The sequence below is a fragment of the Tympanuchus pallidicinctus genome, unplaced genomic scaffold (assembly GCF_026119805.1).
Source record: "Tympanuchus pallidicinctus isolate F22 unplaced genomic scaffold, pur_lepc_1.0 scaffold4, whole genome shotgun sequence".
NCBI lineage: Eukaryota > Metazoa > Chordata > Aves > Galliformes > Phasianidae > Tympanuchus > Tympanuchus pallidicinctus.
The window spans coordinates 48,335,257-48,360,950 of NW_026294758.1; the positions used below are offsets into that span (position 1 = coordinate 48,335,257).

General features: G+C 38.7%; 1 protein-coding gene across 3 annotated transcripts in view; it reads right to left on the minus strand.

Annotated features, from left to right (window-relative positions):
• DOCK8 (dedicator of cytokinesis 8) overlaps positions 1 to 25,694 on the minus strand; it is an 83,989-nt gene that overhangs the window by 20,060 nt on the left and 38,235 nt on the right. For 2 of the 3 annotated variants that reach the window (XM_052701535.1, XM_052701537.1), the window contains 19 exons: positions 23,518 to 23,635; positions 22,273 to 22,343; positions 21,490 to 21,628; positions 20,283 to 20,384; positions 19,471 to 19,566; positions 18,140 to 18,374; positions 16,953 to 17,117; positions 16,292 to 16,467; positions 14,091 to 14,186; positions 12,698 to 12,793; positions 11,837 to 11,986; positions 9,328 to 9,441; positions 8,133 to 8,288; positions 5,717 to 5,856; positions 4,747 to 4,916; positions 3,030 to 3,175; positions 2,127 to 2,309; positions 1,287 to 1,422; positions 724 to 811 (listed from right to left, as the gene is read on the minus strand). In XM_052701535.1, the coding sequence (XP_052557495.1) occupies positions 724 to 811; positions 1,287 to 1,422; positions 2,127 to 2,309; positions 3,030 to 3,175; positions 4,747 to 4,916; positions 5,717 to 5,856; positions 8,133 to 8,288; positions 9,328 to 9,441; positions 11,837 to 11,986; positions 12,698 to 12,793; positions 14,091 to 14,186; positions 16,292 to 16,467; positions 16,953 to 17,117; positions 18,140 to 18,374; positions 19,471 to 19,566; positions 20,283 to 20,384; positions 21,490 to 21,628; positions 22,273 to 22,343; positions 23,518 to 23,635 (2,577 nt within the window). The remainder of the gene's footprint in view (positions 1 to 723; positions 812 to 1,286; positions 1,423 to 2,126; positions 2,310 to 3,029; positions 3,176 to 4,746; positions 4,917 to 5,716; positions 5,857 to 8,132; positions 8,289 to 9,327; positions 9,442 to 11,836; positions 11,987 to 12,697; positions 12,794 to 14,090; positions 14,187 to 16,291; positions 16,468 to 16,952; positions 17,118 to 18,139; positions 18,375 to 19,470; positions 19,567 to 20,282; positions 20,385 to 21,489; positions 21,629 to 22,272; positions 22,344 to 23,517; positions 23,636 to 25,694) is intronic. The other variant, XM_052701536.1, reaches the window with a different exon arrangement.

The following is a 25,694-nucleotide window of genomic DNA, read 5'->3' on the forward strand; positions in this document are numbered from 1 at the left end:
CACAGTGGCCTGTGTGTCAGACAGACAAAATTCAAGCAAGTATCTGTAGACAACGACAACGATCTATGCATGGTCACATTAGAGAAAAGCAACAACTTAAAAGCTTACAGAAGAGTACCATGTATCATATGAAAATGCTATTAGTAGCACAAATCTTTCTTGAAATTACCATTTCCCATAAATTTAGACATTTACATGTCTATTACTATATAGTGCACAAAAGGTGAAATGTATTGATATATCATAACTTTCAGCCTGCAACAAGAAAAAATGTTCACTACAGAATCAACTTGCCATAGCTAAGATGTCAAATCCAGCCAAACATATTTAATGTGGGAAACTTATACCACAGTATTGTACACAGCAAAGTGTGATAGCAACACCAAAGCAAGTGTCATGGGAAGCCATGATGATATATATATGAATATATGATGCATGTACCAATGACTAGTATTTCTCACTTTGATAATCAAAAGGAAAAAATATAGATAACTAAACATCTCATTCAAGTATTTCTGATCTCTGTTAGATCACTGCAACAGTTGGATTTTTCTGCTACATACACATTTTCTATTTCTTTTCCATTAACAGAAGAGGAAAAGGATTGACACTGCTGATTTTGTACTAAAACCATCTTAAGAGAAAGATCATAACATTAAAAAAAAAGAAAAGAAATGAACAGCTTGGTTCTAATAAAAGCAATAACTTTATTAAATGACTTACTTATCTTGTCTCTCATTTGCTTGCCGCCAGTGAGTCTGCTCCTTTCTCCACCTCAGGTTTTCATTTAGTCCTGCTGACCTGTCATTCCCTGAAAGTGCAACATATATTACTGAGATTAAAGCACAGGGGCACACGAAAGGACAGGACTCCACTATTTTTTCATCTAAGACTTTTTGAACATCAGTTTACTTATTGATTTCTTCTAAGACCAAAGCATAAAAATTCTATTTATTAAATGAAACAAATCTTTTAATATTAACAATTTACTCTCACTGATAATTTTGACATTGTTTGACATGGTTTTTGATTAGAAACTAACAACAATTTCTCACAATTCATTAAAATCTCTTAGTTGGCTTCATATTCTTCATCTCAGCTATACATTGCATAATTGAAACATAACAATATTTTTAACCACAACAAAAGCCTACAAGGGAAAGGACTGTGGGAGAGAAAGATAGAGATGAGAACTGGGAGCATGCATAAAGCCCAACAAGCACAGTTACATCTAAAACCTTTCAATAGCCTCTCAAAAGTCATGGGGGAAAGGTGCTATGAAGTACCAGCTGGTATTCTGCAGCGCTTCATCATTTCTCCTCTGGCTCCTTCACCTCTAAGCAAAGCCTCTTCTAATCTGGCTTTAACGTCTCTGGACTTCTGGAGTGCTTGGTTGCTAACTTTATCTGAACTTTGTTTGCCCTGAAAGTGAAGTCAAAGCAATCAGCACCAATGCCTCCAGCTTTGAGCACAAGCCCAGATTATAACACCCAAATCTTAGACAACAGGAGAGACTGGGAGAGCAGGTAGACAGCAATAAATATCATTGACTAACATACAAATGCTTCTTAAAGGTTCCAGATGAGGAAAGATAGTGTATGTACTGTTCAGCAGAAATAGTGATATAGCTCAGTGCTGTAGAGAGAGAAATTAAAGCGCACAGAGGTTGTTTCAGACAAGCTCCATCAGAGAGAGTCCTGATGTCCAGACCTAATCTTTAAATGAAGTGTCACCACTAGGACCTTGCTTTGAAACGGGTAGGACATAAGGAGAATAGCTCCAGCAATTACTGCACCAATTATTTACATTCAGTCACAACTGAAAAGCATCAGTAAACTGGACTTGAGTATATACTGAGTATATATTCCCCACCCAAAATAGCTGTGAAACCCTCTAGACATGGAAAAGTAATACGTTTCAAACCAGCTTCGTAAGATGTCCTCAGAACTTTTCGGCTGCATTTTGTTTGAAGGCTGGTCTCAGTCATTTTGAATTAATATGTCTGTTTGTAGCATAGATTAGACAAGAGCTAATTTAACACTTGTCAATAACAAGGTTCCTCTGGACAGCTAGAAAGAAAAAAAACAACAAAACATGACAACAAAACCAGGGCAAGTTTCACTTACCTTGTATTCAAAGCATGAAACACAAACAAAAAGGAGGTCTAAGATCCTGTTTAGCTGCATGGACGGAAGGTCTGCAATCCATTTCTGTATTAGATTCTGATCAGCATTTTTCATGATCCAGAGGAAACAGATCAGAAGGTTGCGAGTAGTGTCAGGACCTAATGTGGCACTCTGTCTGTAGGACTGGAGACAGATAAGGTAAAAGTCAGTTGAAAGATAAAAGAATAGAAAGAACATTCAAGTGAAGTAATGTCACTTAAATTTCAGTTGAGTCAAATCTCATGGCAGATTTTCTGTAAGTTTAACCTCTTCCAGGTTATAGTAATTTTGTTTTTGTCACTCTATGTATATGTATGTGACAGAGGCACTAGCTGTATGTTTATGAAAAAAGAAGGAAGCACAGAATCTGTTCCTTTGTTAGTTGCCTGTACTTTAAGTTCATTAGAATAATTAAAAAAAATATTCTATAACTGTTTGCTCCCCTTTTGCCAGTTGTATCAGCCAAAATGCGTGGAAAATAAAAACAATCATAAGGAAAGAGATACAGGGAGAAGAACCCTATAATCACCCTAAATCCGTGGATTTAGGTGACACTGTCAAAGGGAGATGGTAGGGGAGTTATAGCAGCATTTGCTGATCTGCAAGCGTAACTAGGATGGGTGTGCAGATGGCAATAGAAACACTGGAGAAAAAGTGGAATCACTTCTGGTGAGGAGGCAGTTAGAAGATTTGAAGATTAAAGGAGAAGATGACAGTAGGAGTACGAGGCATTCTTCTGGGGCTAGCAGAAACAAGAAAGCAGTTTCTTGCGCGTGCAATTCTTAGTCAGAAGAAAGCATACGAAGGAGAAAACAAAGATAAAAATGTATGCAAGAAAGGAGTCTGGCAAAACCCTGGACATACCAAGGATGTCAAAGATGTTCCCGAGCTCCTGAGGTTGAACTGATTCCCTGCAATAGCAAGTGCCACATTCTGACTGATTGCACCTGCAGACTCCTGTTCTTCTTCTGGGTTTCCTGTGCGCCCCTTTCCGCTGCGGGCATCTGAAACTAGATTTAGAACATCCCATTGGGACCTCATCAGCAATTGGGCTGTTGCTGCTCACATTTCACAGTCTTCCACTGAGCTGTTATCTAACAAAATGATCGGCACCTCCATTCCTGAGACTTTATTTTTACTGAACAGCAGAAATTACAGCAATGGCAAGACAGGAATCATCTGTAAAAACTGTCAAATTGTTCAAATAAATATGGAGAAAGGAGCTGTGCCCAGCAACCTTCAGGTATTTATGGAAGCTGAATTAAAAGCAAAAGCAGTAGCAAACATGAGGCTGGCTCTGAAGTTCAAAGCTAAACCAGAACTTCACAATACTTAGAAAGAAATGTCCACTTTCAGTCAATTCCAGATGAAAGGATCAACATGAAAACCATGCACAGGCCTGGGGAAATTTGGCAAGCAATTTAAGTCTGCTAACACCTGACAGAGCCACTACTGCCTTCAAGTTAATGGACAATTTTCATTTTAGGCAGCTGCTTGCTTCTACTCGGTGCTAGTTCTTGAGATCAATTTCAGTGAATCCGCTGGTTCATAAAAGCTTTGTAAAAATCTCATTATATTCTGAGTGTCCATTTATGCTTTCCAAGATGCAGTTTTCAGGCAAACTGACTGACCAGCCAATCCCTGAGTGTTCAGAATGAAGTCAACAACCTTAGATACTGCAGATATTAAAAAAAAAAACTTTAAAAACTAGCCATACTGGTAGACATGGACTTCTTTAGTCTGTGGCATAAGGATAATACTTACATTAGAAGAATGTGGTGAGATTTACTTACATTATGCACAATAAATGCTTTCATGCTATCAGACTGAAAGAGCTCAATAATACATTCATAACACTAAGCTCTTGTCCAGATATCAAAATGAAAAATATTTTCAGAGCCAGGGACAAAAGTATATTCTTCAAAGATTATACCTTTTTTTCTATAGTCTTTAATTTTAAAAATAAAAGTAAAATGCAATTTTACAAGTAGCAAAGATTTATTATTTCTCACATAGAAGGTCAAATTGCTAATTTCAGCAGTTTCATATGAACACATTCATAGAAAAAAAAAATCAACAGCATAGTTTAAAAAGGCTTAATAACAGAGAACGAAGTTTAAAGTTATAGTAGGTGACAGAAATATATTTTCTGAGTGATGACTACATTCACCTGAGGTGAATTCTGACAACTTCAGTGTCAAGTTAACAACCCTGAGGAGCAAGAGAGAAATATGGAAGGAATACAGTCCAATTTCTTTAATTGTAATGTAACACAATGCCCATGTCATTCTTGTTTTCTTCCTCACTGTCTGTGAAGCCTATCTATATCTTAGTTTTTCTTTCAAGACTGCTTTTTTTTTGCAAGATCCCATAGACATACCACTGGGTATATCTACTTGTTTGGTAAGTAAGGACACTAGATATTTTCCCTTCTTTAAACAATCCAGTTATCTGGAAATAAAGAAATACTGTGCCTGCTAGACTGTGGCAGAATTTCAGTACTTAAGGCAAATTCTTTAAGTCAGATTGTTTTAGACAAGTTACTCTAAGGCTGAAAAAGACAAAGGAATAAAGGTCTTACTTGTAAAGTCATGGAGCTGTGGCAGTGAATCCAAAATTATACCAACCAAAGGGAGGTAGAGAGCAGCAATTTTAATCTTCATCTCTTTTTTGGAACAACGTGGGTCTAGGTCATGGGAACTCAGCAGGCTAAGGATAGCACTGACTGCTTTTCTTTGCACCTTACTAATCCTGTTAACACAAAAAAATTGCCATGAGCTCCAATAATGGGTCATGCACAAATTATTTGTAGATCAAAGATTTAAGAAACAAGGTGGACAAGGGAGAAGGAAATTAATATGCCGATAGTCATTAGATAGTGTCTTCCACTCAGAGCAGAGATCCATGTTCCCTGCAAAAGACAGCTGTCTCACATGGCCATAGCATGAATCAACAAGCAGCCGTGAAAAAATCAGTATGGCAAAGAGAGATGCTTAAAGAAAAGCAACACACACTGTACAAAGTTAGGCTAAACTCTTAGGCTAAAAGACAGTGGTGTTTGAGAGAGAAGAGTGATAAAAATGTTGAGCTCTGATCTCTATTTAGCCAATGCCACTGCAGCAAATAGTACTATTTTACTCAGTAACAACAACATACTGCAATAAAGCTGTTTTAGAGTGACTCATTGAAAAAGAAGGCAAAGACCATTCTTTCGCTTCCCTTTTCCTCAGAATCAGTCTACATCACAACTCGGTGTGATTGACATTTTTCAACATCCACTACATTTCTATATGAACTTTTATGAAGGTTCATGCAGAAGTAATTCCTTATGGAGGCAACACTGAAGAAGCTTTGCAGGACTCTTAGACTCTGTGCCAAAGACAGAAAATATTCTTTCTGATAATGCCAGCCAGCACTGTCATGACACATTAAGTGATTTTGGTTACATTTATGGGAAACATGATTAACCCTAGAGTTAAACTATAACCATACCAACAGTACATTACTGCTCACATGGTCGCATTCTACAATCTGCAGATTTGGATACTCACCCCTCACAGTCTGCGTCCAGTGCTGCTGCCAACTCTGTAAAGAGTAACCCAGTCAGAAAGTGCTGCTGACGGTATTCTGATGAGAGGTCAAACATACCAGCAATTTTCTGGTCCTGGAAGCTGGAGCAGGAGCTAGAGTTCTGCAGAAGAATAGGATGTAAAAAAAGTAAACAAAAGTGAAACAAACGTTCTTAAAGATGTTGTAAGGACAATCTAAGCAGGTAACAAAGTACCCTTACCAGAGGAAACCTGATTTCAGGCATTGAAAGAAGTACGGAGGAACACATCAGTGTGTGAAATAAAAAGCATCAATTTTCAAATGAATTGCTTTCTAGGATGCAACCTCATCCTTTCCATTCTGTCCAAACAATTCATTTAAAGCTATCTGAAACGTAAAATTCCTACCCTGTATCATCAGTTTGGATAGGAGACAAAGTCAGAGTTTTCCCCATGTTTAGAATTCTGAGTCATTCTTACTGTTGCAAAGCTGATGAGGTTGCCCCTCATAGAAGGGGGACTTTGGGCATCAAAAGTGTTGCATTGTTAAGTTCCTATAATGTCTACCATGGAGGTAATGTGAGGAAGGGTGTATGAACCATGTTTCCTTTTGCTCTGGAAAATTTTGGCTGAGCTTGCTGGCAGCTGGCATAATTTAAAGCAACCTTCAACTGCTATAACTTATGGCTATGGCTGATATACAGCTAGTCCAGGAATGGAAAGTTGCTGCTATATGTGTGTTGTGAACTTCTTAGCTTCTCCAATCATAGGTGCCACAGGTCAACTGGAATGTTTTTGTACCTTGATCTGGTGAACATAACTCTTAGACTCCACTCCCCAGTGAAGCTACTGGGGTTTATAAGTCTGAAATTTGCCTTTAATTTATATTGTTCAATATTCTCTCCCAATATTTGTGTCAGTCACAAAGAAATAGTCCCAAAACCCAGACACATGAAGTAGTAGTATACCATACTGTGAAAGGTGTCTTCCAGCATATTGTTTCAAATGAAGCCTACATCTCTGAGCTGCCCTACACTGACCTAGCTTAACCTGCTCCCATTCTAAACTTGAGCAGAATGCACTTTGTTTCTGAAAAGTAACAGTAAGGGGCAGAGCATCCATGTAAGTGAATTTGGCTTCTCTCCACAAATTCCAAAAGATTTATTTGAAAGGCCACATTTCTTATTGAAAATCTAACATTTCCTCCGTAGCACTCTTGCAGACAGATCAGAATTACTGCAAGGGTGGTCAGTGACTGTATTAAATCATGCAAGGGCTTCAAAGGCTTATTTATTTGCCGCAGTTGCACTTCACGTGTTACTCCTAAAGAAGAAGAGTTGGTGTTGCTTCAAGGAAGGAATGATCCAGCTCTGACCTGCTAGAACCAGTTGGAAGACTTCTGTCTCCCCACATACGAGCAGAGGAGTTCTGTTTGTAGCTCTTTGAAATCTAGCATGAGAGTTAAGCAGAACATTGTGAAAAACTGATTACGGGACCTTCACACTTTGCTTTCAAGACCAAGAAAAGTTTTAAGAAAATATTAATTACAATTATTGACCTGTCAGAACCCTTGAGGTATGTGACGTAGCAGATCTTAGCATATAACTAATTCTTTGGCACTTTTCAAGTATCACTTAAAAAGGGAGATATGAATCTGAATTGTTCCACTGGAATTTTGGTTCAAAATTTACTTTGAATTTTGAACATTTGAACATTTCAAAGTTCATTTGAAATTCATGGTTCAAAAACCACAAATTTTGAATTGCTCAGAGAAACTACAGGCAAAGTAATAGCCTGAGCTGTGCCACTGGGGAGGAGAGGATCCCAAGAAAAGAACATTGATATTTGAATTGGAAAGAGTGATACTCCTGCTCTGAAGAACACTATGCTCAACAGCAATACATCATCCAGAATATTGAAAATTCCAGTGGTTTTGTCACTAATTCATATAGTTATAGCATTTTCATCTACTTGAGAACTTCTGCTAGAAGGCAAAAGCACTGAAAGTTTGCTGTGTGCTGCCATATGCCTTAGCTCTCCAAAATACACACTGGTACTGAAATATGTACTAGTGGCTGTGTGCCTATGGCATGCCTGTAAATGAACTCTGTACCTTCACAGCCATGTTCTTTTTAGATTTTTTATGTCTGCATGAACAACTGTTTTCTTCTTACATGTTTCTAGAAGGGTCTACTGAAGCATTACCACAAGCATACTTGTGCTACGTTAAGCTTTAACTTGTGTAGGTTCAGTTTTGCAGTAGTGGTCCTTTAGTCTTTAATGTTTTGCCTCTTTTCTCCCTGATGTAGTGATGGCTCATTAACTCTAACTGAAACAGAGGAATACAGAGCAACAGAAGTCTTTCTCTACATGCATTCTTCAGGTGAAGACCACCTAATATTGGCTGATGGATGCCCACCTGTGAGGACAAAGAGGGTGAAGGAGATGCTGGAGTAGAGGCCGAGGTCATGAAGAAGAGGTTTAGATTCAGGTAATGCTCATGGCTGCAGAGAATTCTCAGGAACTCCAGTCTCATGGAAATCAGGGTGGAAAGAGAATTCAGCTTGTTTGAGAGCTAGAGAAACAAATGAAAGTGCCTTGTTACTGGTATTTGCTATTTAAATTATCATACAGCGAAATATCCTGCATCCTGTTTCCTGAAATAGAATCAGTCAATTTAAAAAATATAGCCAAATATCCGACCATGCCTTAAAATGCTCCATGGTTCCCTCTACCTAGCTGTTTTCCATCCATTAATTGCTCTTTGTTTGGCAGTGGTAGTGTCTTTTCTCCTCTGTGGCTCACTTGCCAGCTTCCCAAGAAAGAATCAATACAATACAATAATACTGCATAACATTGGGATTATAAACAAACAAAACTTTGCTGAGTCTGCAGCCAATTCACTGAAAGTCAGGTTAGTGAACACAGAACAAGTAGTCTTCTGATCTCCCTTCACAATAACACTGACATTAACATTAATAGGGTTTTGCACATACTACAGGAAATGATGGTAGCAGATACCTTTGAATTCTCCTATGTACCATTAGGTGACAGCTTTGCTTGTTTTCAATGAAAAGCCACAACAGGTATATTGGCTCACAAGAAAGAAGGAAAGCTTTCCATCTTGAATACAACAATTATTTCATGCTAGAGCCTCGCAAACATAATTTATTTTTAATTTTTGGAGGCTTGTAAAGTAGTAAGACGAAGGTGGATCATTTTGATCAAACACCCCAAATCTAAATACTGCCTATAACAGCAGTATTTTGTGAGAGTGCAAAAGCTCTTTAATCTGTGATGCGCAGACTTTGAGGATCCAAAGACTGATGCTAAGAGACATAAAAAAGAAAGGCAAGAAAAGTGTCTCTATGGATGCTCTGCAGTGCAGTGTAAGGTATGGCATTTGCAAAAAAACCCTAACTTCCACTCAAATTATTTTCTGCAGACCACAGACCAAAAGAGGTGTAAAGTCTCTGTATATGCAGAAGGAAATAAGCTATTTACCCTACTCTTTAACACAACTCAGAGGATCTTGATGGATAAATGAATCAAAGAGAACAGAATACAAGACTGGCCATAAGCCCAATACAATCCCAATCATGCATAATGCCTACCTGATTACAGTAATGTTTGATGAGATTAAACACAAATCCTCGGTCCATTAAAGAAAGAAGATCATACAGGAAAAATGCCAGGCTGATGTTAATTTTTTCTGCTTGTTCACTTTCCTTAAAACAAACAAACAAATAAATCAATAAAAACGGGGAGGAGGGTAAAATTGCACTTACAATTTATAAAACTCACATTAAAGTGAAGAACTTCTTAGTATCACTTAGAACAAAAAAATAGTGTAGGGGACAGTTTCCAGAAATGTGGAACAGAGAGGACAAGACTGTTTAACTTCTCTAATTTACATGACCTTGTTAAAATTATGTGTATTATTTCAACAGTCACTGCTTTTGGAGAAGAAATGGAACAGGAGAATGACCAAGCTTATCTTTGCAAATCTTTGTGCAGATAACAACTGAAATCAAATTTGAGAGCTTTTCTGAACTTCCTGTGGGCTCCAAACTTTTATATGCCCCTCTCCCCTGCCCTCCACTTCTAACACTATTGAAAATTGTTTAGGTGTTCAACATAAAATACTGTCTTCAGATATTAGTCTTAGATTAGATTTAATATTATTAAAAATCTGCCGTAGCTCTATTGATGGAATGCCAACTGTTTCATTTACAAATTTCATAATATCAGATAAAAATATCAGTATGACAAATCTGTGGGCAACTAAACTCCTTTGTATTTACAAACGGTCTGATTACTAGAAACACACAAAGAACTCCAAGTATCCTCTAAAAGAAGGCTATTTCAGACATACCAAATCAAACCAAACTATAACAGCTTGACAATATCATGTCCTTGACCAAGAAGAATTTGTGGATGTGCCTGAGGGGTCTGCACATCCCTCAGAGCTCTCAGGTGAGTTCGCTCGAGACAGACAAGGGAGATGATTGATAAAAATGCTATCGGTGTCTCTGGCAAGTGAGAGCAGGTGTGCAGCACCTCAGGGTATTTATGACTTCATTTTTGATTCTTCAACCTTTTTGTTGCTATAGCCATTCAAGAATATATTTATACACGTACAGAATATAGAATCCATATAGAATCTATGATCTAGAATTTACATAGCAAAGTAATTTTCTGCTGTGCTGAAAAAAAAAAACAACCAGCTTTCCACCAGCTTACAGAGTAGTCTACAGTAGGCCAGCAGCTGCAGAACCTCAGGACAATGTTACATGATCAACCATGTATTGAAACATACAGAATATTACTTTGTGGATTTAAAATGTAGACAGGTGTCACATCCTGCTGTTCTGTACAACTAGTCAATGACCTTAATTCTGAAAACATCGCAGCAGAATTTTCACACATAGTTAGACTCTACCTACTCACTCCATCAAAACTGAATTAACAGCCCATAAAAACCTGTACGTTTCTCATGAAGAAAGCATAAAATATTAATCTCTTAGCAAAACCTACAGATCTGTTAAAATATTTTTAATGTAGCACATTTTTTTCACACAATATATTCACTCATGTGAAAATCTCTACGGAAATGTTTTCTGTGCATGTGGACATCACAGAAGCATCTTTTCTTCATCAAACGATGAAGAAAAGGATGAAGCTTTAGAAACAACTTTTTGGTTGACAGCAATGGTGACTTCTGCCATTTCTTGTCCTCAGTTGTCTGGTTGTGGCTCTTCAACAGTTTCAGTTTTCTGACACAACACCTAGCCACAGGTGGAGAACTGGACTAAGAGCCATGCTGACTGAGCAGTGATTGGGCAGGTCAGCTCTCCAGCCCAGCTACCCTATGACAGAACACACTGCCCCGCATGTGCAGTGCCTCTGGCAGCCCTGGGGTATAGAAATAATGCTGGCTGCAACAGCATAGGTGCAGACACATAAACTGCCTTTATTTTATGTTCTGGGGAATAGCAAAAGTGACATCAGTTAACTGATGTTGAAATATAAATTACATTTCATAACATTTTCAGCTTTATAATCAATTATGCCAAAGAAACTTGTTAAAATATGCTAGGAGAAAGAATTACATATGGTTTAGTGTTTATCTCTTGTCTTTGAGTTTCATGTGGCCAGTGTGTCTTCAGAGAGATCTGATCTCATGGTTGGGTTTTGCAGGAAGAACACTGACTTTGCAGTCATGGAAGTCAAATGTAGGGAAAAATGCTGTGCAGTAGGAGTGAGTGTAATAGAAGAAGGAGATTAAAGGAATATGCTACACATGGGTGCAGCCTGATGCCCTAGCCAATCTGATATAAGGCAGCACAGCTACTGAAAGACAGAGTTCAGTCTTTCCTATCTCAGAGAAAGGTAATTCCCTCTCACACATGCCTTCCTCTGAATAAAAACAAACTCTCTGCTGAGAAGGCACAGGACTATCCCTTACAGTCACAGCTCTCACTTATGATCTCTGCAACACTATAGCGTCAGTTTTAGTCTAATTCCAGTAATGGTCCTGAAAGTACAATGGAATTAAATAAAGCTCAGTGTGATGTGGTGTGAACAGTGAGAATCCACAGTGCTTTTTTTTCGTTCTTTTACCTTCTGGGGTTTGACTAGAAGTGCAGCAATCTCAGAAGTAACCACGTTAACTATAGTGGTAATGTCATCTTTGAAACGGTCAGAGAACCGGCTTCTTCGTACATTGTCTTGCTTCTCTATACTGTGAACATACTGAGCCATGCTCTTTATCTGCAAAGCAATAAAGAAAAAAAGAGAAAAATATAACAAAATGGAGATAAAACTCTTCTCTATGCTAGTCCATGGAATAAGAGTTCCCACCTGTTTTTCCCCCAACACAGTCACTCTCACCTTTCTTAGAGTCCCTTGATAAATCCTACCTTTATTGGCAAAGACACCAGAGAGCCTAGGGCTTGAACACAGGTAGTTCTGTCATGTTCATATTGTGGCTCAGTTCACCCTCACCCCATCCTTGCTGCTTGTACCTTCTGTTCTTTCTGATGACATTCAGGGGAGGACATTTCTGGAATTAATTCCTACTCCTTGATCTCCTGTGTTACGTATCTGCTTCCAGTGGAAACCAGTACGTCAACAAAACTTGCAGTGACATCAGTCACCTCAGGGCTCTGTGACACTGACCTTGGGTAGCCTTGCTATTGTACATGTTATTAACAAAGGGGAAAAAATAGGAGCTGAAAAGGAGGGAACTGCTCACTTTGACATCTGTCACCCAGACTTCTGCAAGCTATGGACCACTGTGCAGATAGCTGATGCAGGCTCTCAGTAAGAAATGGGGGTGAATATACAGAATCTTTCAGTTTTGCTTCCATTATCTGGAACCTATCACAGTGGGGTTAGTTAGCTGAAGACATTATAGTCCAACAAAATCTGTGTTTGCATTTCACCATCAACTTGCCACAAAACATCACTGATAAATCTTACCAGGAGCTCAAAGAAGAACCAGGCATATTTGAAGACAGCCTCTCTCACCATACCCGTGCTGACCACCATCTGCAGTGCCAGCTCCTCATGGAAATGCTAAATAATAAACACAGAGTGTTCAGAAATAGTCTTTCACCCAACACATCTTTCATTTTCAACCAATTCCCAGCACCTGCATCTTTGACAGCCCCCATAATGGAGAGTGAACAGCTAGACAGGAACACCTTGTAGGAAAAAAGTGGATCTGACAAAAATGACACATAAGGAATAGCACTATGGGCTTTAGGACTCATTCTGCTGTGGATCCAGAACCCTGAACACCTGAGCTGGAAAATGCCATTGGTCTATCCTCAGATTATTGGCTGTATGCCTGACAGTGAACAGACACATGCTCCTCCTGAGAGCTTCTGCTTAGCACATTTGTGTTTTTGAGAGAACACACAAGATTATTTCTGTGGTGGGAGAGAAGGCCACAGCAACAATCACAGCGGAGTTTGCAAGAAGTGTGTAGTTAGAGACTACACTCTTTGCAGTGATGTGCAACCACAAGACTCCTAGTCTCAGTGACCTAAACTTGGAGAAAACTCAAATCTGGACTAACCACATATTGTAATATCTATTCTCTGTTCCTGATACAAACAATAAAGCCAGTGAAATCTCTAAGCCTATTCAAATTCAAATTCAATAGGACACACAAATCTAGCCAAGATTTAGATTGGGTATAAACCCTTATGTTTTTTGGCCTAAATCAAGTCAATAAACAGAAATAAGAAAGAAGTGCCTCTTAAGTGCCTCTTAACTGCAACATGGATTCTAGACTGCCCACTGTAGATTTTCTCTCCCGTTTCTTTACCCAAAGCCTCCTCAATGCCAAGCACAAGATACAGCTCTGGAGGAGTTAACTATCTGCTTTGATATGTTTTATGTTGTTAAAAAGCTGTTTGGGAATACAGACTCAGAATAAAGAGGAATTAATTGATTCTACACGCTACAAAAAAGGGGAAAGTAAAATATTTCATACAGAAGAAAGAAATGGTAAATATATCTGAATGCAATTTACTGCAACATGTAAAGGCAGGCATCCACAGCGAAACAGCACTGAAAAAAACATAGATGTCTTAGTACCCTGAGAAAGAGAGCAAAGGAAGAATACAGGCAGGCTGCTACTTGTCTAAATCTGCCCCAGAAAAAGAATCTAAACATTTCAGAGCAGAGTCAGAAATGTTTGGGCAATACTGATCCATAGATTTAACATTCCATCACAAACTCCCTGTTCAATAAAACTGGTTGTTATTTTGTTCTCCCTCTCCTCATTTCATGCTAATTACAAGCACTGCTCGTGGAGGCTCCAGGTTCTGTTAGTCTATCACTCTCACACTCAGTAGTAGGCTACCTTTTTACTGGATGGTCTTGGGCTTGCACATACACCTGGAGTGTCATTTGTTCCTTCAATGTAAAACGACATCCGACTGGAGCTGTGATCTGCAGGCTGGAGAATGGCCAGAAGAAATACACACACACATTAATGCATTGCCTAAGCTTATTAACAGATTAAAAATCAAATCAGCGTTTTCTTGCAAGGTAAATACAGATGTTCACCTGTATGGGAACTGTTGAGTCATGGCCTGAACCTCTGATTGATCACCCGAGGGAGCACTGAGTCAGCCACAGGGGCACAGGTGAAGGCAATTCGCCTGTGCTGCTGGAAGGGCTGGAGCCTGGCTGCACCTCTCCTAGACCCATTTAAGAGCTGGCTACCACTAGGGAAGCATCTCTTTCTGGGGATCCCTCCTTTGGAGTTTTACAGCAAGCTCAGATCATGGATAAGCTTTCTATTTGTTCTCTTTTGTATAATAACCTGCTTAGCCAAACTCTCTGGTATATCCCTTAATTATAACATCTACACATTCACTGATTATACATCACCCAAGCATTTTTAATGTGTCTTTCTCTCCCCTCCTCTCCCCTTCAATTCCCTTCCCCAGAGGAGGCCAAAGACCACCTGAATTTGGCAGATGCGGGAGACCACAAATGCCAACGCTGCCACCGTGTGCCCGATTTTAGCACCACAGCTGTGTTTTGGAAACTAAAATTCACCCTTTCAAGGTAACAGTCATTAGGGTTTATTAGGTAGTTCTATGTCCTAAATTAACTAGTATCTGCAATTATTTCATTAAAAGTGATACCAATTAAAAGACAGTGAAATGTCAGTAGTTGCCTAAGCATTATACATTTTTAATTTATCAGTGTGATAAAGCTGTGTTACCAAATGTTCTAATTATGTATTATTTTGAAAAAAAACAAAACAAAAAAATAGAAACTCACCCTGAGATATTTTCTGTTTTTACTTTTTTCATTTTCTTAGGACACACTATACCAGAAATTCACGAAGATACTAAGTTCAAATCTACATTATTAAAAATTGCTATGGGTGAATATGTATACAAAGAAATGAAACAGACTGGCAAATTCTGTGCACCTTACTAGCTCTGGTTTAATTTAGGAAATTAAACCATCTGATAATTCAATGGCGGAAAAAAAACCCCAAAACCTCAAAACACTTCTGAAAATAGCTTGCTTGAGAAGCAGTATTCCATGTACATAACACAGAAAAAGGAAAGAACGCATGGTTCTGAGATGCTGATGAGATCTGTCTGGGTTGCAGCTCAGAGCAGCCTCCTTGCACAGGGGTAAAATCCTGCATCTGTGAGAGGTTCCTGCTGATTTTGCTCCTGCTAAGGTTTTGTTTTCCTCAGTGAGTTGAACATAGCCATTCCCAAAAAGCTCTCAGAAGAACTCAGGGTGACGCACACCAGCAAGTACTTGATGCCCCAGCAGGGAACAAAATTCTGCTTCTTTGTTCCTCCTGTCCTATCTGCAATTTGTTGGTGACAAGTGTGTTCTGGATAACAAAGAGGAAGTTTGTGTTTCACTCTGTGGCTAAGTTTATTATCTGGAAAGACTTTTATACAGAATCTTCACAGCATCTGTACTATAGACAGTATCACATCACAGGATTGCTGTTATGTATGTTGCCTAATTGTTATTTTTTAAAGTTGGAAGTAGTTTACCATTAAGCAGGCTCTGTGAGTAAAAAAAAGCAATAAAAAGAATGAGAAGGAACCAGAATACATTATCAATGTATTTTAGAAAATCTATTTCCTTCTTGAGAATTCTTCACCCTTTTTAGAAAGCAAGCCTATTCCCACTGTAGACAGTGGCAATCTTTTTTGATACTGATTCTGTGACAGCTAGATCAGCTCCCTCTGAATGCTTTAGGAAATAATGCAAAAAGAACTTAGGTCTCAGGATGAACAGGAGACTGGGGCACCTTGAATAAGGAAATCCTTCCTGGAGTGCCTAAACCTGAAACTCAGTCAGAGATGTTACCTCTTATTTTCTTCACTGAAAAATACATCAGAATTTAGCAAAGAGAATGTAACTTGTACATGCCAAATTAGACAGAGTGAATGTTTCTGGTGATACATACACTGTATTCACAAGAAGCAAGTCCAGCCTTCAAAGAAAAAACTTGGCTTCCTAAACCTGGTTTTGGCTCATACACATCTCAGATACTTGACTTCCCCCTCTTACCTTGGACGACATGATGTTTTTGACCTCTTCATCAGCAGCTGACTGTGTAACCGTGATGTCAGGATTGCTGCAGCTTATCACTCGGCTCTGCAGGAGTTTACTCCCGACGGACACTGCAGAAGTGCGCCCAAATGTGTAATAACGAGACTCCGTCAGAGCAGCACTGCCCCCTGCACCTGCCCACGGGGAGATGTTTGAACTAAGACTAAAGGACACAGTAATATGAGAGAAACATGAGATTCGAGCCGGCTCTGCTCAGTGCTGCACAGCATCAGCAGCATGAAAAGCAAGGAGCTTACAAGAATCTCATCGCCAGCTGCTCCGTTAAATTACACAGGCAATGAATAACAAGGTACAGATGTTTTGGGATTCTGCAGCAGACAAGCTGACAATGCTTGCAGTAGTGAAAGACTGAGGGCTTTCTCAACAGTAGCACTGCTGCAGTAGCTCTTTCTTCCCCTATCAACTCTTTTCAGTCTGCTGTAGATTAAGACAAGATTCATGTGCTGAAGCAGTGCTACGTTTGAAAACTACGCAGTCTGTATACAAGAAGTTCTGATTTGCTCTTTTGAAAGCCAGTTGTCTATGATGCAGAAGCACCATGATGAGTAGTGTGTATAAAGAGAAAAGATTTTTTTTGCAATTACTGCAATGATATTACCTAGTTTTGGCACTTCTTTTTGGGGGTCTGGCAGGCGAAACACATAGTAGACATATGATGCCAGGAGGCAGTTCCTCCCGTGCTGATCTTTGCTCAGGTCTTTGCTGTTATGGAGACTGTTCACTATTGCAACCACAGATTCAAAGGCAAACTGTGAAAAGTTGGCTGTGAAACAAAAGGCAAAAATTAGTTTCAGCCCTGAAGGAAATAACATAATTAGATCATGGCATTCCTTTTAACAGTAACTAATTTGTACATGCTTTAAATCACTCCTTAACAGATTAATAGCTGCAGAAAGCAACAGTTACACTGGGCCAGGCACTAAGTCTACATAAACCAAAAACCTATCTTCAGTAGACTCACTTTCAACCCAATCACTACTATTTCACCACATGGTGCTATGTAAGAGCAGACCCTTACTGTTCATGACAATTTCTAGCAGCCTTCAAGTACTTCCTAAAAATATATATAAAACGTATTTTTATATAAGATATATATATAAATATATAATTTATATATGATATATAATTATATATATATTTATATAAAAATACAATTTATATAGAATATATAGAGTATATATTTAAACGGCAATAATGTCGATTCTTCTCCAGCTGACAGAAACATACAAGCTACCATGCTCTTCTTCTAATATTTTAGTGGATGACAAATATTGGCTACCAAAATTAATTAGGAAATCAGCTGCACCACTGTCTTCAAGTATGCCTTTCTTCCACATTTAACATAGATAATGGGCAGTTGACAGCTTCAGTAACAGAAAAACACCAGTGTGCATCACTACATCCTGTTTTTGTCCACCCAATTCTGGCTAAAGATATTTGGGAAGATGAAATGCCATCATCAATATTAGCTGTTATTTAGCTGCTGCTTTCCTCACAAAGCAGTTAAACCACCATCCTGCTTCTGACTTGTATCTCCAGATAAGTAACTATTAAGATTTAAAGCACTTCTGAAAGGGAGTCTCAGGGCTTTATTTGTGCAGGGAAAAGAAGCACAAACAATTTCATCAAATCTGATTAAACTGTGCAATGAAACTGTGTCCAGAGAAGCCCAGGTACTTCTGTACTACCCAAAGAGTAAATATGACCCAGGACATCTGGCAAACTTTTCCACATCTCTAGTTTGCTTGCAGTACCAAGGAAAATAAGCAAAGGATCATTAGATACCTGTCTGGCCAGCTATGACCATAGGCTGTACAGCCAGCTGGAAAAGTTTATCTAGTACCAGATGTAAAAATAAAACAAGAGGTTCCAGTCGTGAAGAATTCAAACAGATAATGCTGAGTTTCAGTTCGTGTTCCAGTGTAGCTTCAGTGATCTTCTGGTCCATTAGTCGAATGGGAAAGGTCGCTTGACTTTCCAGAGAATGGCACAGAGTGAAGAACTTCTCCAAGTGATTGTCCTGCAGATGTGGTGCACTCACAGTTAACAAAGCTGATATGATTCAGCCTGCTACTTGATAAGCAAAGCTTGATTCCCATCTGATGGGGAGAGAAAATACTTATACGCTCCTGGCTTACAGAGGCAGATAGCTCTAGAGACCAACTTCTAAGTCAGTTGCCACAATGTTCTGTTTGTTCCTTTTCAGCTGGCTCAGATTCAGACTGTGGTTAAATCAGATTAAAAGCAGAAAAGGTGAAGTCTGCAGTATATTATACTGTTTATTCTTTCTGATAAAACTCTGAGGTCTAGACCTCACATCAGAGGTCTATAGTCTTTTTATTATTATACTTACTAAGGTATTTTCCAACCTGAGCAATTCTGTGATTCTATTGTCCCTATATGCCACCTGCATCTAAGAGTCTCACTTCCAGATACATGCAAGTTATGTGTCTTATAAATACGTCCTATTTGTATGTAAAAAGCATGCCATCAGAGTTAACCAGAACAAGATAATGTAGGAGACAATGTGAAATACAGCGGAACAAAATAAAGCTGTGGTGCTTCAGACCCCAGTAAAAGTGGAAAGCCTTCAACTTTCTACCACATTGAAGTTATCAGAATCTTAGATCTCGAAGTTTCCGTTCAGCATCAAGTTAGCATCCCTACCCATGGCAGCTGAGCTGCCATCTGTGTGGAGTGTTTTGGTAGCCTAGCTGGCCCTGAAGGGAGGGGAGATGCTGTGCTTTCCTTCAGCAGTTGGACACATTGTTTGAACCAGCCTCAGAGAACAGAACACACACACTGCAGAGACTGGCACTGCGCCCTAGCAGTGTTCTTCATATCAGCTCTCTGTTGAGCTGAGAGGAAACCAGACTCCTTATTGTTTGATTTGATTTGCTTCTCAGAGTGCTTATTTGTGCACTCACATCAGTGGATTTCATTCACTGAAAATAATCAAGTTCTTTCTACAGCTGTAAGACAGCAGGAACTTTTCATTTGTTTTCAAACCTGTGGGGGCTTTAACATCTCCAGTTCACAAATTTCCTCGGTCAGAATGGGCATATGAATCCCCTTTAAAATAAAACTACAGTTGCATGTTGCTTTTTGTGCATTACCTGGGTATGAACAGATGAAACAGCTTGCACTTCAATATTGAAAACACCTTTGTGTCCTTCAACCCATTTGATAGGTGGTGTCTGTGATGGAACTTTCTGTGATAGAAAAGAATTGCAGGAATCATTGTCTTTTAATGATATAACAGAAAGCCTGTTTACATGGGTCTCAAATATCTTAAGGCTGTTCACTTTACTTTAGGCATCTAATTCAGTGCAGCACAGAGGACCATATAGCTAGGTGTATTTATTCTCATAAGCCAGATGAAGAGAATTTCATTCCTTAAAGAGGGAAATTTGGAGCACTTCAGCTGGATGCCCAGAACAGACAGTGTGAATTTGCATCTTCTGTGGTTAGAAGTTCACAGCCAATGCATGCCAAGGGCACTCCTTGGTGACATGGTACAGTTTCAAAGACAGAGGCAGTTTTCTACTCGCCATATCAGCTCAGAGGGCAGCCTCCTGCTCTAGTAGCAGCACCTGAATCCATGTATCCTCCCTCTCCCATACTGCCACAAAAAACAAGCAACTCATCTTGTGAAAGAAAGCAAATTATGAACCTGACAAAATCTAAACAAACGTATCACTGGTTAGACAATTCACAAGGATTTCTGAATTAGTAACTTTAAAAGACACAATTTAACAAAACATAATAGCACCACTTAAAGTAATAACAACACTTTTCTCTAGAGCTTTACCCTTTTAAAGCACAGAAAGGGGCAACTGCCCAAAAACAGACAGCTAGGTTGGATTGTAAAATACTCATGATGTTCTACGCTGCAAAAACATTGTCTTTTCATAATTTTCTTTGTTACCTCAGGAGAGTGAATTGAATAGTGGAATGGCAGCTTATCCAATGCAACAGGAAGACAATAATGTCCTGTTTGAAGACGATCATTTAACAGAATTGGCAGCCACTGAAACAAATGAAGAGAAAATGCAGCAATATTCATGACTATATGTGATTAGAGCTATTTATCTAATCTGTTATGTATAGTCAACAGAACAAGAAATGAGATATTGACCTGAGTTTCTCTGCTCCAATCCATTAAACAGTAATTTGTTTGCATTTTAAATTCACTGATAGCTACTGTAGAAAAATGTACAAGACTGCTTTACAAACAAACTCTTCTGAAAACAGAGAGCTTTTCATGCGTGACACATGTTTTTCTAATAAATCCTATCAGAAGGATTTAATAGGTCCCATGCTTTTATTTGAAAAATAACTTATCCTGAATAGATTGGTATTTGGCTTTTTTTTTTAATCCCACCCCTAGAGGTGTTCAAGGCCAGGCTGGATGGGGCCCTGAGAAGCCTGATCTGGAGTTAGCAATCCATGGTAAGAGGCTGGAACTGGGTGATCTTTCAGATTTCTTCCAACCCAAGTCATTCTATAGTTTTGTGAGGTGAATCAAGCTTGTGTTTCTCAAGCTAAAACATGCTAGTTTCAACATGAAGATAAATGAGTTTAAATAACTGAATTCTAGTATCTAGATATTTTCATGGCTTTTGATTTAAAAAAGGGTAAACAACAGTTTTTATGTAAGCAATATACCATAAAAAGCTTAATTCAAAATATTATATTGGATGCCACCTCATGTATGAATGTGTTAGATAACAGTAAATAACAGTTAATTACCTTTTTTCTTTTCAGCAAATAGAATCTAACAATTAAGAGCTCTACAATAAGGCATTGTTGTTGCAAATATGTAGGTGTATACTTAATTTCTGTGCTTTGGGTAAATTCACCAACTTCAAAGATGCTTACCAATGTAAAATTATAGAAGATGTAACAACACAAGCTGCATATGAATTTACTGTGTCTGTACATTTAACATGCATGAGCACGCCCTGCAGTATTTGCAGAACAGCCTTGTTACGATGTATTACCATAACCAGAAAGGGAATGCATGGCAAAATCCTTGATAAGCAAAGAATTTATCTGCATGGGATACATACCCACACATCTAGCCTCTCTTCTCCCCTCCCTGCCCCATGCATGCACACATTTGTATCACTTACTGAATATCCAATGAGAGTTTCCACAGATGCTCCTTGCTTTGGCTGGCAGCTGATATGATAGAACGTGAACAATAGATGGTGTTTCTCAGTGAGTTTTGCTGGCAGTTTTATTTTCACTTCTTCATAAAAGTCAGGACACCTGTTTAAAAAAATGCCATGCATATTTCAGAGCAGAAGGCATATTTGTCAGCAGGCTCCCAGATGCTATGGTTATAAGAACTGTATAGATCCTAAAAACAGCCTTGAGATAAGTCATACAAGTGAAATATATGTATCTCTGTGGACACTGTTGTGATCTATCTACAGTTTTGAATAAGGAAGAACTTGATGCAAAGTGTATAAGCCAGAATATTTCAGTATCATCCACCTCCTTACTTTTAAAACCATTCAATTTAAGTTTGTGGTTTCAGCATAGTTACTGTATAAAACCTATATCTTGAGTTTGCATTCATAAGAGAGAGCCCCTTCAATTCTTTTGGATCTGTGAATCTGTAGATCAAGGTGAATGCTTTTACAAAGCTGATGCTTCCTGCTCCTGTTCCTTCATCTTCAGACAGGGAATACCCTTGACTACTCTTTAAAGAGCTCAAAACAAGAAAAGCAGCAGTCACTTATGCAAATGCATGCAGTAATCCAAATTAGATATTGACAAATACTCAGAAAACGTAGAATTTTAAAATAGCTTATTACCATAATTCTTTGAGTAACTAATATTGGCTGAGAATGACGTAAAAATGTCATGCTTAATACATCTCAATTTATAAGAATAACAACAATGCTTACTTGTTATGATATGTGATAGCTGTATATATCTCTTGCACAAATTCTGGACCTGAAGATTTTCCAAAAATTACCTGCATTAATAAATGAAATTGAATACAGTCAGATCTAAAACATTTAATTGTTACCATTCTATGTCAATTTTAGGACAGCATGTAAGGGTGGATAATGATCCTTCAGTTTGATCTTAGCATGATGACGCAGAAGTGTTATTAGTTGGCATCTTCCTCACACAACATGCAACACAAAACACCAGGAAAATGGATCAGAGGCATCTTACATTACATTCTCCAGTAATGCAAAAGTTAGAAACTTCAGGAATGCAGTTGTGATAAGTCTCTTGTGGATTATCATATTGGTTTTAATTACATTCTAAGTGATGAATTAAATTTGAGATTTGATTTTTCACTTCTATCCTGTTTACACAGGGCGAGATTCACCCCACCTTACCTTAAAGATCCACAGCTCTTTTACATTCAGTAAAATTTGACTCACTTTAGCCTCCATGAAAGGGTGCTGGAATGCTGTAACTTTAAAGGGTCTCAGAGAGATGAACTGAGATAAGGGAATCTGCACAGCAGAAATTGGTATGTATTGAGGTGAAACCCACACTTAGAGTGCACAGTGATGCCAGACAAACTGCCATTACCCCAAGCATTCATCAAAACCTAACAGTGACATGAGCAGAACGTAAAATAAACAAAACAGCCACTTAGCATTACATAAAACATAAGTGTTATATTCATATAGCACAGCATCAGCTCTGGAAGAAAATATGACCTGGGAAAACATTGAGCTGATGCTCTGATTTCAGTTCCAGAGTGCATCTGAGGTAAGGAACATGCCACTGTAAAGTGCTCACTGTGCAGCGTCAGCGCATTCAATAAGGTCAGCCAGGTGTCAGTCCTCAAGACAACAAATTCTTGGGGTAAAGTTCTTCAAAGTAGCATTTCAATTCATTATTTTTAACACAACTAAAATCACAAAAGGTGCTATCTCAATCTCATTCTCAAAAATCCACTGACATACTCTGAAAATTTCCCCAAAAACGCAAGCTGAAGCTGATGCCTACAGGGCTAGAACTACTGGGCTGATGCCTGCAGGCTTTCATAAGCTTTCTGATGTCAGTCTCATAAGGTCCCCCTAGAAACTGTGGCAATGTGGAGCAAATAGTAAGCTGTCTCTTCAAAAGGTTCCTCAGGACAGCACCTGAGCAACATTTTCCTACAAGTGGTCAGCATTTATTACCGGCATTGCACAGGATGGGTCTTCACCACACATGAACTGGATCTTGATGGTAATGTTTCTTGCAGAAGCTGGTCGGTTAGCAAAATTGAGCCTTTGGGGGTAAACATAGAGGAGATTTCTGGAAGAAAGAGAAATAAGAAAAAGCAGCTAAGTAACAAGGCTTTCAAAACGAAGTGCACAAATTAGCTTCTTGCTAATGTCTGTCCCTGTTCTTCAGTATCATCCAGACAGTTGAAGCTTCGGGAAAACTCTTTTACCCAAGTCCTCTTGTTGTGACATAAAACATCCTGTGTTGAGGGTTTCTCATATGGTAAATGCATATGAGAGGGCAGACTTCCTAGCTCTCATTTTTTCAGACATATGTAAAATGAAATAATATATTTGCTTGATGTAATGAAAAGCAGAAGCCTCTCAAGAAAGCAGCTCCTTTCTCAGCCACAAAGAGTCAGGTTTTGAAAGCACTATGGAATCACTCAGAGGTGATAAAAACAGGCAAACCAGGAAATGAACCCACCAACATACAATCCTAGGTTATAGCTTGCATTTCCAGATTATGTAAATTGAAAAGCAGTGTTGATGATTAAATGTAAACAAGAAATTTTAACCTGTAACTCTAGAAGCCACCTAAAAATGAGTCTCTGGACACATTTTATTAGTAATTCTTTAAAATACAGCATACTTTGCCATTTTCTGGCTATTTAGTAGCTTCTATAGATGGGTAAACCATTAAGCTAAAAAAGAACCTTTAATTTTTGTGGCGCACAGATGGTCTTCTGAGTTCAACACTCATTCTGACATAACAGTGCAAATGTAAATACAAAGATTTTTCTACAGTGAAGACTGTGGCAGGTCTGAGATTTCAGCTAGATCCAGCTTGTACACATTCTGGAATTATGATTATGTCTATGTAGTGTGTCCCTTGTTATCCTGCTCCGGTATAAGATTCTCATTCTTTGTATTCATAGCATAAGAAATAAGATGAATGCTGGTGGAGGCTTGTTGGCTTCCAATGAGAAACAATAACAGGTATTCACAGACTTTCAACTTTGCTTTTTGTCCAACGGTCAGAAACTACACACAAAATTAACTTGTCCTTATCACAGTACATTGTCAGCACCATTGTGGAGCAGTTTTGGAGAACACTGTCATTAAATCAGATGGTCTGTCTTCCTTTTGTTGCATTCCAAGACGCAAAAAATTGGTTGGTACTCCTTATTGCCATGTGTCAAAAAGTGACAGTGATCTTCAGTTACACAGCACCAGCCACTCTACCAACCAACACATGCTATGTGAGGCATGGCATGTCTTAGCAAACAGATCAATATGTAACTTGCCTTTCCTTCTGTTCAGCACAGTATTCCTGCCTGCAACACTAATGCACTTTCTTCCCTAACCATCTTAAGTGCACTTTCAGCTCTGCCAAATTCTCTCCAAGATAATATTAGGAAAAAGTTTGGAAAGTGAGAAGGGTTTGGGAGAAACAAGCTGAGAAAGTTGAGCAGCAAGGTGTAACAGGGATGTCCCTTACCTAGAAGAAGAGGTAAGGGGAAGCCTGGAAGGGCTCAGGCAGAGTTCCACCCCCATAGGACCGAAAGCAGCTGGGGAAGCAGGGGAAAAAGGTTTATTTGCTGATACGGGTGCCTCTTATCTGTGCTACATCAAGAATTACTACCCGTAGATGATTTTTGTAATAGTTGTAGGAGCTACTGGCAAGAGAAGTTTACTTTTTTTTTGGACCAATTAAATACAGGCTAGGAGAACAAGTAGGAATATATAAATTCTTGTACATGCCAGGTTCTCCAAAACCATTATTTGGGCATGACATGTTAGAATAGTTGAATGTAGAGATCAAATTCAGTAGAGAAAATTGGAGCTACTTGTCAAGCAAGACCAATGGACTGAAAATTTTAAGTCTGGCTTTAACACAAACTGGGAAAAGCAATGTTGTACTCCCAGAAGTTACGTGAATCCTAAATTGGGTATACACAGAATTGCAGGCATCAGTGATGCCTGGCAGAGCCAAATGTGCAGCCCAATGAAAGTGAAGTTAAAGATGGGAGCCAGCCCAACCAGGGTAAAGCAATGCCCTTTGAGGATACAACACTGTAGGAGGGTAAAAGAAATAAAAATAACTTTTTGGATTTTGGATTATTAATTGGATAAAAATTGCAAATGAA